The sequence below is a fragment of the Vicia villosa genome, linkage group LG2, assembly GCF_029867415.1.
Source record: "Vicia villosa cultivar HV-30 ecotype Madison, WI linkage group LG2, Vvil1.0, whole genome shotgun sequence".
Lineage (NCBI taxonomy): Eukaryota > Viridiplantae > Streptophyta > Magnoliopsida > Fabales > Fabaceae > Vicia > Vicia villosa.
In genome coordinates, this window is record NC_081181.1 from 10113204 (window position 1) to 10126771 (window position 13568).

The 13568-nt window shown below is 35.1% G+C and overlaps 2 protein-coding genes across 2 annotated transcripts; one reads left to right on the plus strand and one right to left on the minus strand.

Annotated features, from left to right (window-relative positions):
* Positions 1–5448: 5448 nt before the first annotated feature.
* LOC131645844 (glutelin type-D 1-like) lies at positions 5449–6673 on the minus strand. The gene has a single exon (XM_058916043.1). It carries the CDS (start codon positions 6671–6673, stop codon positions 5603–5605), a length of 1071 nt encoding a protein of 356 aa, XP_058772026.1. The 3' UTR covers positions 5449–5602.
* An 852-nt stretch (positions 6674–7525) lies between these two features.
* LOC131648537 (uncharacterized) lies at positions 7526–8288 on the plus strand. Its single transcript, XM_058918288.1, has 2 exons — positions 7526–7886; positions 7996–8288. The coding sequence occupies exons 1-2, from the start codon at positions 7526–7528 to the stop codon at positions 8286–8288; spliced, it is 654 nt and encodes a 217-aa protein (XP_058774271.1).
* The last annotated feature ends 5280 nt before the right edge of the window (positions 8289–13568 follow it).

The window sequence follows — 13568 nt, forward strand, 5'->3', positions numbered from 1 at the left end:
TATTTTTTTGTCACCAACTTGTACACATTTTCAAATATTTGATGCAGTCCCATCTAGTAACTTGGCAGCCTTTATAACTCCACAAAAAATTGACTTCTCGTGCGGAGTCATTGAGAAACACGCTTTTGCAAACTCTGAACGTCCTCCACCAATCTCCCTTGGATGAAGTCTTTCTCTAATTCCCATTTCTTGCAAATCATAACGGGCTTTAATATGATCTTTTGTCTTCCCCATGATGTCCAAAAGAGTTCCAACAATACTATCAAATATGTTTTTTTCAATGTGCATTACATCTAAGTTATGGCGCAATGTATTTTGAGCCCAGTAAGGCAACTCAAAAAAAATTGACCTCTTCTTCCACGGGCCATCAAGTTTCTTCTTTTTCTTCTCAAATTCATTATTGAAATCTTTTAAGAGTTCAAGAATTTCTGCCCCGTTTAACATGGATGGTGCAGTCCTATGTTCTTCTTCTCCGTTAAATGATTTGACACCGTCTCTCCAAGAATGAGTTCTTGGTAAAAAGGTACGGTGGGCCATATAACACATCTTATGACTGTGTTTGAGGTATAACGAATTGGTGTTAGATTTACAACAAGCACACGCCAATTTTCCTTTGGTGCTCCATCCCGACAACATAGCATAAGCAGGGTAGTCACTAATTGTCCACAGAAGAGCTGCACACATTTGAAAAGTTTGATTCATTGAAGAATCATATGTCTCTATGCCGGATTCCCATAACTCCTTTAGCTCCTCTATCAGTGGTTGGAGGTAAACATCGATATCGTTGCCTGGAGATTTTGGTCCAGGAATCAACAATGACAACATTGTATATTTAGGTTTCATGGACAGCCAAGGTGGTGTGTTGTATACCATCATCAAGACAGGCCATGTACGATGAGATAAGCTCATGGTCCTAAATGGATTAAAACCATCACTCGTTAAGCCAAGTCTTACATTGCGGGACTCACTAGAAAAATCTGGATGAAGCTCATCAAAGTCCTTCCACGCTTTACCATCAGCAGGATGCCTGAATTTTCCATCCTTTGAGCGCTCTTCTTCATGCCATCTCATTGACTCAGCTGTCTTTGAACACATGGACAACCTTTGTAGTCTAGGAATCAACGGAAAGTGCCTCAAAACTTTTGCAGGAACTCTACAGTCATTTTTTGGTTGCTAAGACTCGCATCCTTCAGTTGCAGCATTTTGTTTCTACTGTGAAGCTTCACAAATAGTGTAAGAATTTTCCTTTTCATGCTCCTTCCAAAATAGCATGCAATCGTTTGGGCATGCATCTATCTTCTTATAATCAAGGCCTAAACCACTTATCATGGCTTTTGTCTTGTAAATGATTCCGGAATGTTCAAATCAGGTATTGCTTCTTTCAATAATTCTAATAGGGCAGTGAATGACGTATTGCTCCAGCCGTGGAGACATTTCAACAAGTAGAGTCGAATCGTGAATGATAACGAAGAGAAGTCTTTGCATCCAGGGTACGGTTCTTGTTCCGCCTCTTTAATCAAACTGTAAAACGTTCTAGCCTCGTCATTGGGACCTTCATCAACTCCGTGTGCTTCTGCCCTATCTCCATATATGTCATGCAATAAGCCAGGAATGTCATCATGTGATCCCTCTTGATCTTCCATCCCATCACCAATTTCCATAGACCTTTGTAGTTTCTCCCCATGGTGCAACCAAACGTCATAACCGTCTAGAAAACCTTTGGCTATTAGGTGATCCCTAATAATATCCCTGGTTTTCCAATATATATTTTTACACTTAGCACAAGGGCATAGAAGTTCACCTCCTTGAGGTCTTCCATTAGTGAAGGCAAAGTCTAAAAATCGAGTAACACCGTTGATGTACTCTTGACTAAACCACGGTAATTTAGTCCACTCTTTGTCCATCACTTGATAATCTATATATTTGAAACACAACACATAACACATTCAAAACACATAACACATTCAAAACTGAATTCATACAAAAAAATGTACTAACAGTACCAAAACATGTGCTGAGCAACCAAAAAATTACTGGGACATTATTATTGTATATAAATGGAATTAAACTACACAAGCCAGGGACAGAATCTTTGCAAGAATTATTGTATATACATTATATACCTAATATACAACTAATTAGGTAAGAAAAACACTAACATGATTACTGATTTATAAAAATCATTTTTAGACGGCAACGGAATTATATAATCATATACATATGAATCAAAACATTCCATGAGATATACTACCACGTATTAAAATTTATGTGGTGAAGCCTAAAAGAACACAAATTGTTACCTTAAAACAGAGAAATGGAGTCACACACAAATAAAATGCAGTTGTCGCTTTCCTTCGTCTCCTTTGAGGGAATTGAGCTGTATCAATAACAAAAAGAAATCAATAACCACACTGCAGCTATGCTATGCAACTTAATAATACACAAAATTAGATTTTTAAAATTCATAACAGAGTCACACAAATTCACTAACAGATTTATAAAATCAATAGCCCTGTGTTTGAAACAAACAAATGTTGCCTTTTAAGTAATCTTCAGTAGCAGTTACACACAAATACCAGAAGGAGGATTTCATGTTTTTTATAATATTTTCTTTCTCTTTCTGCTACATTCACTAAATATAAATAAGAAACTTCCACAGCTTCATGATTTTTAGTTTACATACTGATAGAAACTTACAGTATGTAAACTGAATGGCCACTTAAGAGCAAGAAGTGTACATACAATAGCACAAACTATATATATATATCAGATACCGAAACTTAAAGTAGACATTTCAATAATTGAATTGTTCTACGCCAAAGAAAAACAACAACTAATTACAACATAAGCGACACTTCCTTACGAGATGCACGAACATTAATAGGACCCAATATAAGTTGATGCAAGAAAATTTAAGAAAACAAACTACTAAGTAGTAGCATGAACAGCAGCCACAATAGTAGTGGCACATCAGTTCATCAAATCAAGTCACAAAAACATACAATCAGTTTTAACATTGAATCCTAAAGTTATGTATTGTGGATTGAAAGTAGTTACTAGTTAGTCCCAAATCCCAAGCCAAGAATCAGTTATATCATTCTAGCAAGATTAGTTTTGCCAAAAAATCCCTTTTCTACTTAAAGGTCATCAAACACAAATCATTCCGCTACAAAGTACATGTCAAAATCAACTCTAGCAAGATCTAATCCAACACAGAGGAAAGCAGCAGCAAACACAAATCTAAGTGAGCTCAGAAACTAGTTAGAACACTGACCTTAGTGCCAAAAGGACCTTCTGGATGATCTGTTTCAAGAATATTCCTCCCCTAAACAAACAAACAAAGAATACATAATTACAAACTTCCTTCAAATGAATAATCTATAGTATATTGCAGCATAATAGAGTTTCAGAGTAAAATTCATAAATTATCTTACACATACACATATCATAATAACAAGAATTTCTTCTAATAATCACAAGAAATTCAATTCAATTCATGATATTAAGCATAACTAGCATTCTGATTTCGTCCCAAACAGAAAATCAATTTTAGATTTAACAATACTAACAGTCAAATAACGGAAATAGCAGTTAACTTGAATCTAACATACTTTCTCAACCTAAAATCCAGATCAGTTTTCAACCCTAACAAAATCTAACCTAAATCACCATAACAAAATCTAACATAAACTCAGTGCCTCTCTCAGTTTCAAATCACCATAACAAAATCTAACATAAATAACAACAACAGATATAACAATGCAGAGATTAGGTCAAAATGATGCCCTCAGTAGATTAGGTCAAAACAAAACATGCATCAAATCACACTATCCAAACATCAGTAGTAGAATTTGTTTAAACATAGATTAGGTCAAAAAGAAACCCTACCGTATTAGCCTCCAGAAGCTTTGGTACCTCACATGCAAAACAAAATATATATTAGGTAAAAAAAATCAGAGGAGACGAGGGAAGATGAGGAACACGAACAGAGAAGAGAATCGTACCCAGATAATCGTATGCAGATGAATAGAGGAAGCCTCCAGAAGCTTTGGTACCTCAACTGCAAAACAAAATATATATTAGGTCCAAACAAAATCAGAGGAGACGATAGAGAAGATGAGGAACACGAACAGAGAATCATGAGATGAAGAGAGTTAGGGTTCGTGAGATGAAGAGAGTTAGGATTCGTGAGATGAAGAGGGTCAGGGTTCGTGAGATGATTGAGGTTAGTGAGATGAAGGTGAAGCAGAGATGAAAGCAGAGATGAAGATGAAAAATCTAACCTGTAGGCGATGGAGGTGGCAGCAGCGGCGGAGCGGCGAAGCGAGATGGAGTTTTCAGATAGTTTTGGGAGATGGAGTTTTTAGATAGTGTGCGTGTTTTTGTTCATATGGCTCGTTTCAATGCCTTTGTTCTTTCATTTATTTTCTTTTTTTTAATTAAAAAAAATAGAAAAGAAAATATTAAAAGATAGAGGGAAACTAAAAAAAAAGGAGGGAACTTTTGGAGGGTTTTTTTTGGGGTTTTGGCCACAGTTTGAACTGAAAATTATAGGCCTCGGTTTCTTAGTTGCGGCTTAAAATATCTACCGTTATATAACCGTGGCAATTGAAGTACAGGCCACAGTTTTACACTCCGGATTCAATATTCTATAACATACGTCTACGCTTTGATAACCATGGCCAAATCATATATGTGGCCATAGTTTCTGAGCTGTGGACAATTTTAGCGTGACCGTAGGCCAAATTTCTAGTAGTGTTATCATTGTTATTAACTAGTTTGTGATAATATCAACTCAAACAAGACAAACAATTTTTTATCACTAATAATGAATGAAAAATCAAAGCTATAACCATTTATGTTGCTTCCTGGTTTAACAAAATTATTGTGGACATGTTATAAATTTGATTATTATCCTCTAGGATATTGTGTTATTATGTCTTGACAGTATTTATTTAGCTTTTCTTTCTTAGTTGATTCTTTACCAAATCATTGAGATTTATTAGGAGAGTATTTTTTTTTTCAGTCTTAACGGTTCTGTTTGCCTTTTCTTTTTTCGGATTATATTTTATCACACATTATGCCTTTAACTTATAGATGATTTTAATATTTTAGACATTATGGTGGATCTAAATAACATCTTCATGTCTTTACCTTGAGAAAGATTACTATATTACTAGATCATTTTAGTTGAGAAGTTTCTATGCGTTAATTAAAAATGTATGTATTCATATTTCATCAAAAATCTACAAAGTATCAATTCCTTCAACATAATACAGACAGCATATATTATAGAGAAGAAATTACTCATACAATCAAAATAATAATAACAACAATACGAACCAAAACGAAGCCATATTAATTAACAAACTAATTTGGCATATAAAATGCTAAATTTAGATAACTATGCTAGTAAACCTTGAGAGCATAAGCTTGAAGAATAGGCAATCAACTCTTATATAAACTCACAGTAGAGTGCAGAAACATTGTAAAGTACTCATACGAAACATGAAACAAATTCAAACAGCTGATACATTGTAAACTCTTAGAAGGTATTATTGTCAATAATGACTTATGTTATAGACACTTATATTCATTCTAGTTACTTTGGAGGAGGGAAGAAAATGGCATCTCCAGTTCTCTTAGAACGAAACAGTTTCTCAGTTTCAGCATCTACATTGAAAGCAGCCTGCAGAACTGTAGATGATAATGCCTTCCACACCGAAGAACTTCCAGCCATGTGTGTAAAGATGGGATTAGGAGTAGTGATGATAGAAAACCACTCCATTCCCTTGGGGTCACAAATCTTGGAGACGACGAAAAACCTTGGGACAATGAACAAATTTCCAGCCTTCAAAGTAGTCTCCAAAACCCTCTTGCCATCAACACCAACAACTTGAACGCGTCCGCTTCCCCTAACAACATAAGTAACCTGGAAAGCAGAATCGCAAGAGAATCCAGGCGAGCACATGGCATTTCCATCAAGCCTCACAAGGTCAGCTCCTAGACCAACCTCACCAACCAAAGGAAGGTTTTTGGTGTTCAAAACAACAACCCTTCCGCCATTCTTAACATCGACATCCAATGGTGCCTCTAGACAATTCAAGACCATACCTTTCCTGTCTCCATCTTTAGGCTCAGGAAGACTGATGCTTCCGTCAAGCTTCACAATCCCTTTCCCGGTTTGTTTCCCAACAAGGGTCTTCACATTGGTCTCGTCCAAGTCCCAAGCTCTTCCCACAAACTCAGTCGAAAATCCGGTAAAGATTCCATTAGGACCAGTTAGGAAAAAATCAGTGAACTCACCAGCCTTATGTGCTTTTGAAGTATCTCCAAGAAACAAAATAACCAACTCAGTGTCCTCTTTGTTAAACCACCATGTCACAACACCAAAAGGAAGTGCTAAAGCATCACCAGTCTTAATTGCAAGAACCTTCTCTTCTGATTCAGGTTGCACAATTCCAGCAACTCCACTTCCTTGAAGAACATATGCAACTTTGGAAGAATCAGAGTACCGAGGAGTGGCAAAACCGTTCTTCTCAAGAGCTAACTTGGCAGCACCAATGTTACCTTCACGCAGCATAGGAAGTTCAGATGGTGACCAACTGTAATACGATCCACCATTGTCACCGTACACTTTCTTCGACAATTTTGGAGTGAGATCAATATCCATAGCAATTAGCAACAAATATGAACAAAATCAGAGAGAAAAGGAAAGAAAGTTTTGATGATAGAGAGAGAATGTGTGTGCTTGCTTATATAGGAAATTGAAAGCGTAACAGAATGTAATTAGATTTATTGGTTATCGCTACAAATACTCTTTACCGGTAATTACGAAATAGTACTTTGAGATTAAGTAACTAAAAACTCTTTTTTAGAAAAAATTAACAAAAACATGAGTAATATAAACGCAGCACAAACAGAAAACTAAAAACACTAGAAAAATAACCATCTTTCTCAAATTAATGACATCGAAAGAATAATTATTAATTAAAAATGGTTCACATTATACTAATATAAAATATATCAGAAATAAGGATATTCTCAAATTTGAACCGTCCGATCTATTGTTTAAAAAAATATTAAAAGTTAAATTTATGTGAATTTTTATAAAAGATGAGTCATTTTTATAGATTTACTTAATAAATATTAAACCGACTAAATCGGCCCGATTTATTCGCCAAACTGAGTTAATAGAATCTGTCAAAAACTAAAATTTTATCGGTTGAAATTGGGTTGGGACCGCAATGTACACTAAATTTAAGTTTTGGACCTGAAGCCGATCTGAACCAACCAATTTTTCAGCCCTAATAATGCATAATTAATCATAACCTCTATTTTTCTGCAGCAAATCATATATCAACTGAGTGAATATGTTTTTACTTCTACAATAAGTATTATATATAGATAGCTCTTATCTTGTTTAAGCAATTATTTGTGCAACCATACTCAACTCTTTGTAATAATTTGTCTATAAATGAACAACTTTTCATATTAAGGCTATTATACTACCTTTTAATATATTATGGCGTCTTCTTCTTCCACCAAAGTATCCATGAAGCTTCTTATCGACACAAAGAATAACAAAGTTCTCTTTGATGAAGCTTCAAAACCTGTCATAGACTTTCTCTTCAACTTGCTATGCTTACCTATTGGTACTGTAGTTAAGCTTCTAAGTTCAAATAACATGGTAGGTAGCTTAGGAAATCTCTATCAAAGTGTTGAAAATCTGAACCAGAATTACATGCAACCATTTCAAACCAAGGATGTTCTCTTAAACCCAAAAGCTCAAAGCTCTTCCACTCAAATCTCAGGCTTCCTTACTCGTAACCATGCCAAAGAAAACAAAGATGAAGAAATAAAGTTGTTCATGTGTCCAAATAAGTGTAAGTTTGAGGTGACAAAAGATAACACAACTTTATGCACTAGTTCTGTCAATATTCACTCTCCTTTTATGGCTCCTGCCTATTCTTCTTGCTCAAACTTTATGAGCAGTGAAGTTCATTATATTGGAAATAAGAAGGTTGCTGAAAAAAAAAGGTTTTTCCAATAACAAGAGTGGTTTTGTGAAAGATGTTATAACCTTTATGGTGATGGATGATTTGGTGATTCATGCAATGTCAACAATATCAAGCATCACACTGTTAACCAAGTTCAATATCAAGGAAATTGGTACTTTGCAAGAAAAGATCGTTGAAATGGGAATGAATATGCTTCTAACCCATCTGTTGTCTGTCTCGCTATGTTTGATCGCTGGAATGTGTAATACCCTACCAATATGTGTCTAAAATCATATCACCAGAATACTAATAACTGGTATTGAGTACATACAAAAGTCAGAAATAATAACATAAGATGTATACATTTCAAAATCATCTCGAAGATGGATACAATGAAAATGTCTACATAATGATAAAGATACACAGCGGAAGAAAAGATCAGGCACGGCCTTCATGATATCCAATCAAAAGCTCTTGATCCAAGCATCTGGCAAAACTCGATATTGCACGGTACCTGAAAAAATAATAAGATGAATGGGGTGAGATTACTAAATCTCAGTGAGTTCCCCAATATTATGGGTCCTCTTGGCTCTACAAGGTACATGCATCAACTACAGATCAATCTAAGATCCTAAGGTTTCCTAGATGTCCAATACAGGAAAGCCTATCAAATCGTAGTACCACAATGGAGTGTCCACTGACCACCCGATTGGATCCTCTGAGAATATATCACATGTTCGGATATTAGGTACATGCTTCCTCCAAAATAGGTCTTCTGTTATTACCTGTCAGCCTTCTCTCGGGAGCTACCCTCAAGGTCTGGTCTTCCGGGTTTACCTGCCTATCTGCTCTCCGAAACAAGACCCAAAAGCATACCTTTTCAATCTACATGGTAAGTAACTCATATGACTATAGAGAACCGTGGAACCGACATTGAATCTCTACAACAATTCAACTCGTCCAATTTCTTGGGTCTAAATCACACATAGGAATTCACCCATAAGGAAACAACAAAAGGAGAAGGTGAGGTACACATCCCTGGGATTTCATCCCCGAAGAATAGCTCATGAACTACGGAGCCGACCCATTCCCAAGACCAAAGCCCGAGAATGCTTGCAATATATATGGCACAGGGGCATCCTTGGAATTTCTTCACAAGAAGTAGCCAACATATATGTAACGTGCCTACTCGCAGTTACTGTGCTTTTGTGTGTCCTTTAACCCCCCGTCTCATACTTACTACATCATTAGATTGTATGATTTCAATGTAGTCGCTTGATAGGGAAAAGTGAAAAGCAACCTATCATCCATTCATATCTCTTGGTCTAGGTATCCTAAGGTTTACCTTACCATATTCATATTTTGTTAATCGACGTACATAAATTACACCAAGTAGTAAGGCCTCCTCGCATTTGGTTTCACAAGGTTAGCTTCACAAGCTATAAGATGCCTACAACCCATTCCATCACCACCCATTCCATGATGCCTACAACCCAGTTGGAGGAAAACTTGGGCACCAAGGTCTTGAGAACAGTTAACTAATCAATTATCTAAGAATTATCTTCTAGTAATCGATGTGAAAGGATATTCACATGGATTTGATTATTACTTAAGAGTATTATAAAGTTGTGGAAGTTTAAGCATTTCGTAGCCCTTTCTGTAAGCTTTCCAATGCCTCTGAGGGCGCCCAATTCCGAGTTACGGAACTCCAGTTATGGTCGAAACAGTAAAGAGATGACTTTCTGTCAGGTGCAATTGATTTGCACTGGTATGCAATCGATTGCTTGCTGAACTAAAAGCGCAGAAAGTAAATTTTTCACAGTGCAATCGATTTGCACTGGTGTGAAATCAATTGCTCATTGAACCAGAGCCAAAAATGACATTCTTCTTGCATAAGATCATATGTAACACATTCTAATCCATCTCAATCCGAACCCTAACATGTGACACTATTCTATAGCAGCATATACATGTATAACACTCCTGTCAACACCAACATGCATCAACAATTTTCTCATTCTAACCCTTGTTCCCAAACATGCAATTCACAAAACCCCAATTCCTACCCCAAGTTCTAACTATGGAACTCACCTTGAAATCATTAGAAATTCGGACTTGATGATTATAATAGAGATGACTACAACTTTGCTCTTCATTCTTGACCATGGTTCATCACTCTAAAGTTTTCAAAGCTTCACACATATGCAAGAACTTGATGAAGATGGTGTTGATTAACCTTGAATCCCTCTTCAATTCCACATGCAACCACTTGATCAAGCAAGATGGACTCTTTCTCCTTCCACTCACGTGTCCTTGTTTCTCCCCATCCTCAAAATTCCGATTTTTCTTTTGTTATAAGGCCTTAATGTTCTTCCCCCAAACAAGTTCTTAAGGGAAAATGACCCAACTGACCTCTAACTAAATAACATTTACCAATGTGCCATTTAGCTTCATCCTAACTAATAACTTTTGATTCCAACTAATCCACTATCTCATTTTTGATAATTTTTTGTGATAAATAAACATGCTTAAATAAATTGGGATGTTACATAATGCATCTCACACTATGAGTAGAAATATCGCACGCATTTTTAACAATGCATAATTCCTGACTCCCTTCAAACTAGTTTTGTTTAGGTTTATTTTCTCTAACATAACGCCTAGAGGAAACTTTCATCATATCTTGTCATGTAGGGATCGCTTTCTGATTCATCGACTTGAAAATGGTCGTCCACTGAATCTTCTTGCAATCATCTTTTGTCATCTAAAAGAATCTCTCATAGCCTTTGAATGTGGTCAGAGTTTTCACATCCCATATGGGAGAATTCTATCTGCTCTGCTTGAATCTACTGAAGTAACTCAGATTCTCCGCAATGCAGAATTTCCGGATAACAATGATATCCTTACTGAAGAAAGCTGTGAAGCGTTTTATGCCTAAGTTTTTTTTTTTTGTAATTTGTTATTCAGTCCTTGTAATTTATCTCTTCAATGAAATTTTCTTCTCTTTTGTCGTATTCATATTTACTTACGTTTGTTTTTATTATTCTGCTCAAATTAAACATATGGAGAAAATGACTTTTATGTAGTATAACACATAAAAATATTTAAAAAGACCAAAATTTGCAAGTTTAACGAATTTTGTGACCTTTATGTAGTATAGCACACTAAAATCTTTCAAAATATCAATGTATGCTAGTTTAACGAACTTCGTGTATTTTATGTATTATAACACACGTAAGTCTTCCAAAATACCAAAGTTTGCAAATTTAACGAACTTCGTTAATTTTATGTAGTATAGCACACAAAATTCTTCAAAAAGACCAAAGTTATGCAAGTTTGACGAACTTCATGACTTTTATGTAGTATACCACACGAAAATCTTGCAAAATACCAAAGTTTACAAATTTAATGAACTTCGTGAATTAGCACACAAAAATCTTCAAAAATACAAATTTTTGCAAGTTTAACGAACTTCGTGACTTCTATATAGTATGCACACAGAAATCTTCAAAAAGACCAAATTTTGTAAGTTTAACGAACTTCGTGAATTTTATGTTGTATAGGACACAAAAATATTCAAAAAGACCAAATTTTACAAGTTTGATGAACTTCGTGACTTTTATGTTGTATAGCTCACGACAATTTTTCAAAATACCAATGTATGCAAGTTTAATGAACTTCTTGTATTTTATGTCGTATAGCACCCAAAAATCTTACAAAATATCAAAGTTTGCAAATTTAACGAACTTCGTGAATTTTAGGTAGTATTGCACACAATAATCTTCAAAATGGCCAAATTTTATAAGTTTGACGAAATTCGTCACTTTTATGTAGTAAACACACGGAAATCTTCAAAAAGACCAAAATTTGCTAGTTTAATAAATTTCGTGACTTTTCTGTAGTAATATCTATGTAAGAAAGTTTAACAAAACTCGTGTATTTTATGTAGTATAACACTCTAAAATCTTCCAAAATACCAAAGTTTGCAAATTTAACGAACTTCGTGACTTTTATGTAGTATAGCACACGGAAATCTTTAAAAAAACCAAATTTTGTAAGTTTAACGAACTTCATGAATTTTATGTTGTATAGGACACAATAATATTCAAAAAGACCAAATTTTGCAAGTTTGATGAATTTCGTGACTTTTATGTAGTATAGCACACAAAAATCTTCAAATAGACCAAATTTTATAAGTTTGACGTACTTCGTGACTTTTGTGTTGTAAAACATACAGAAATCTTCAAAAAGACCAAAATTTGCTAGTTTAACAAATTTCGTGACTTTTATGTAGTAATATCTATGTAAGCATGTTTACGAAATTCATGTATTTCATGAAGTATAGCACTAGAAAACTTCCAAAATACCAAATTTTGCAAATTTAACGAACTTTGTGAATTTTATATAGTCTAGCACACAAAAATCTTCAAAAAGACCAAAATTTGCAATTTTGACGAGCTTCGTGACTTTCATATAGTATAACACATAAAAATCTTTAAAAAGACCAAAATCTGCAAGTTTAACAAACGTCGTGTATTTTATGTATTACAACACCAAAAAATCTACCAAAATATAAAAGTTTGCAAATTTAACGAACTTCGTGAACTTTATGTAGTATAGCACAAAAAAATCGTCAAAAAGACCAAAATTAGCAAGTTTAACGTGTTAGAACAAGAATTGTTCTGATCAATATTCTGTGTTTTGATGATAACATTATGTATGAATTTTGTATAAGATAATGTGGTACTCTAATCCTTTGCATTTTCCATTTCAGGAAATATATAAAGAGTATGCACAAATCAGCGCTCAGAAGCAAGTGAATCAGAAGGCTCTGGATGGCTTCATCAGAACATGCTTTGGCAAGACATTAGAAGATGGTCATGCAGAATCAGAACATGAACTCGAAAGCATCAGAAGAATAAAAGTCAGAAGAACAAGCTCTGAAGTTATGATGGTATCACGCTCAAGCTCTTCAAAGTCAGAAGACAGAAGATGCTCTGCACCAAAGCTGATGACTCTGATATTCAAACGTTGTTATCTACAAAATCTGAGTCCAGAAGAAAGTACAAGATGAAAGGATGAAACGTCTAATCTCTGGCTGACACTTTAGAATCTCCAAAAGGCAAAGTCAGTAAAAGCAGCATAAGCAAGGCTCGAGGTAGTTGACAAAAGTGTGAAACATTAAATGCATCATTGTACTATTCACACGAAGCATTAAATGCTCCCAACTGTCATTTCCTCTCAACGCCTATAAATAGAAGTTCTGATCAGAAGCAAAATAGAACACTTGTGATCCGCTGCCGCTCGTGGGTCAAAAACGAGTTAATTTTATAAAACAGTAGTACAACAGTAACGGTAACTCGTGTATCGTCTCTCAAGGATTCCTATTCTTATTAACCGAATGTAAGTCGAATTTGGGGTGGGGGGGTTGGTTTGGTTTCGATTAAACAAAAAAAGTGATTATGAAAAAGTGATTATCAAATAAGCTGAAAAGTCGAATTACTGATTCGGTTCCTATCTATCATCGATTAAGCAATATTAATCTCCTAAGCGGATAATCTATTCCTA

Coding starts and splice junctions, on each gene's coding strand:
- LOC131645844 (XM_058916043.1), bottom strand. CDS start 6,673: ATGGATATTGATCTCACTCCAAAATTGTCGAAGAAAGTGTACGGTGAC.
- LOC131648537 (XM_058918288.1), top strand. CDS start 7,526: ATGGCGTCTTCTTCTTCCACCAAAGTATCCATGAAGCTTCTTATCGAC. Junction 7,887..7,995: donor GTTCATGTGTCCAAATAAGT/GTAAGTTTGAGG, acceptor CTTTATGAGCAG/TGAAGTTCATTATATTGGAA.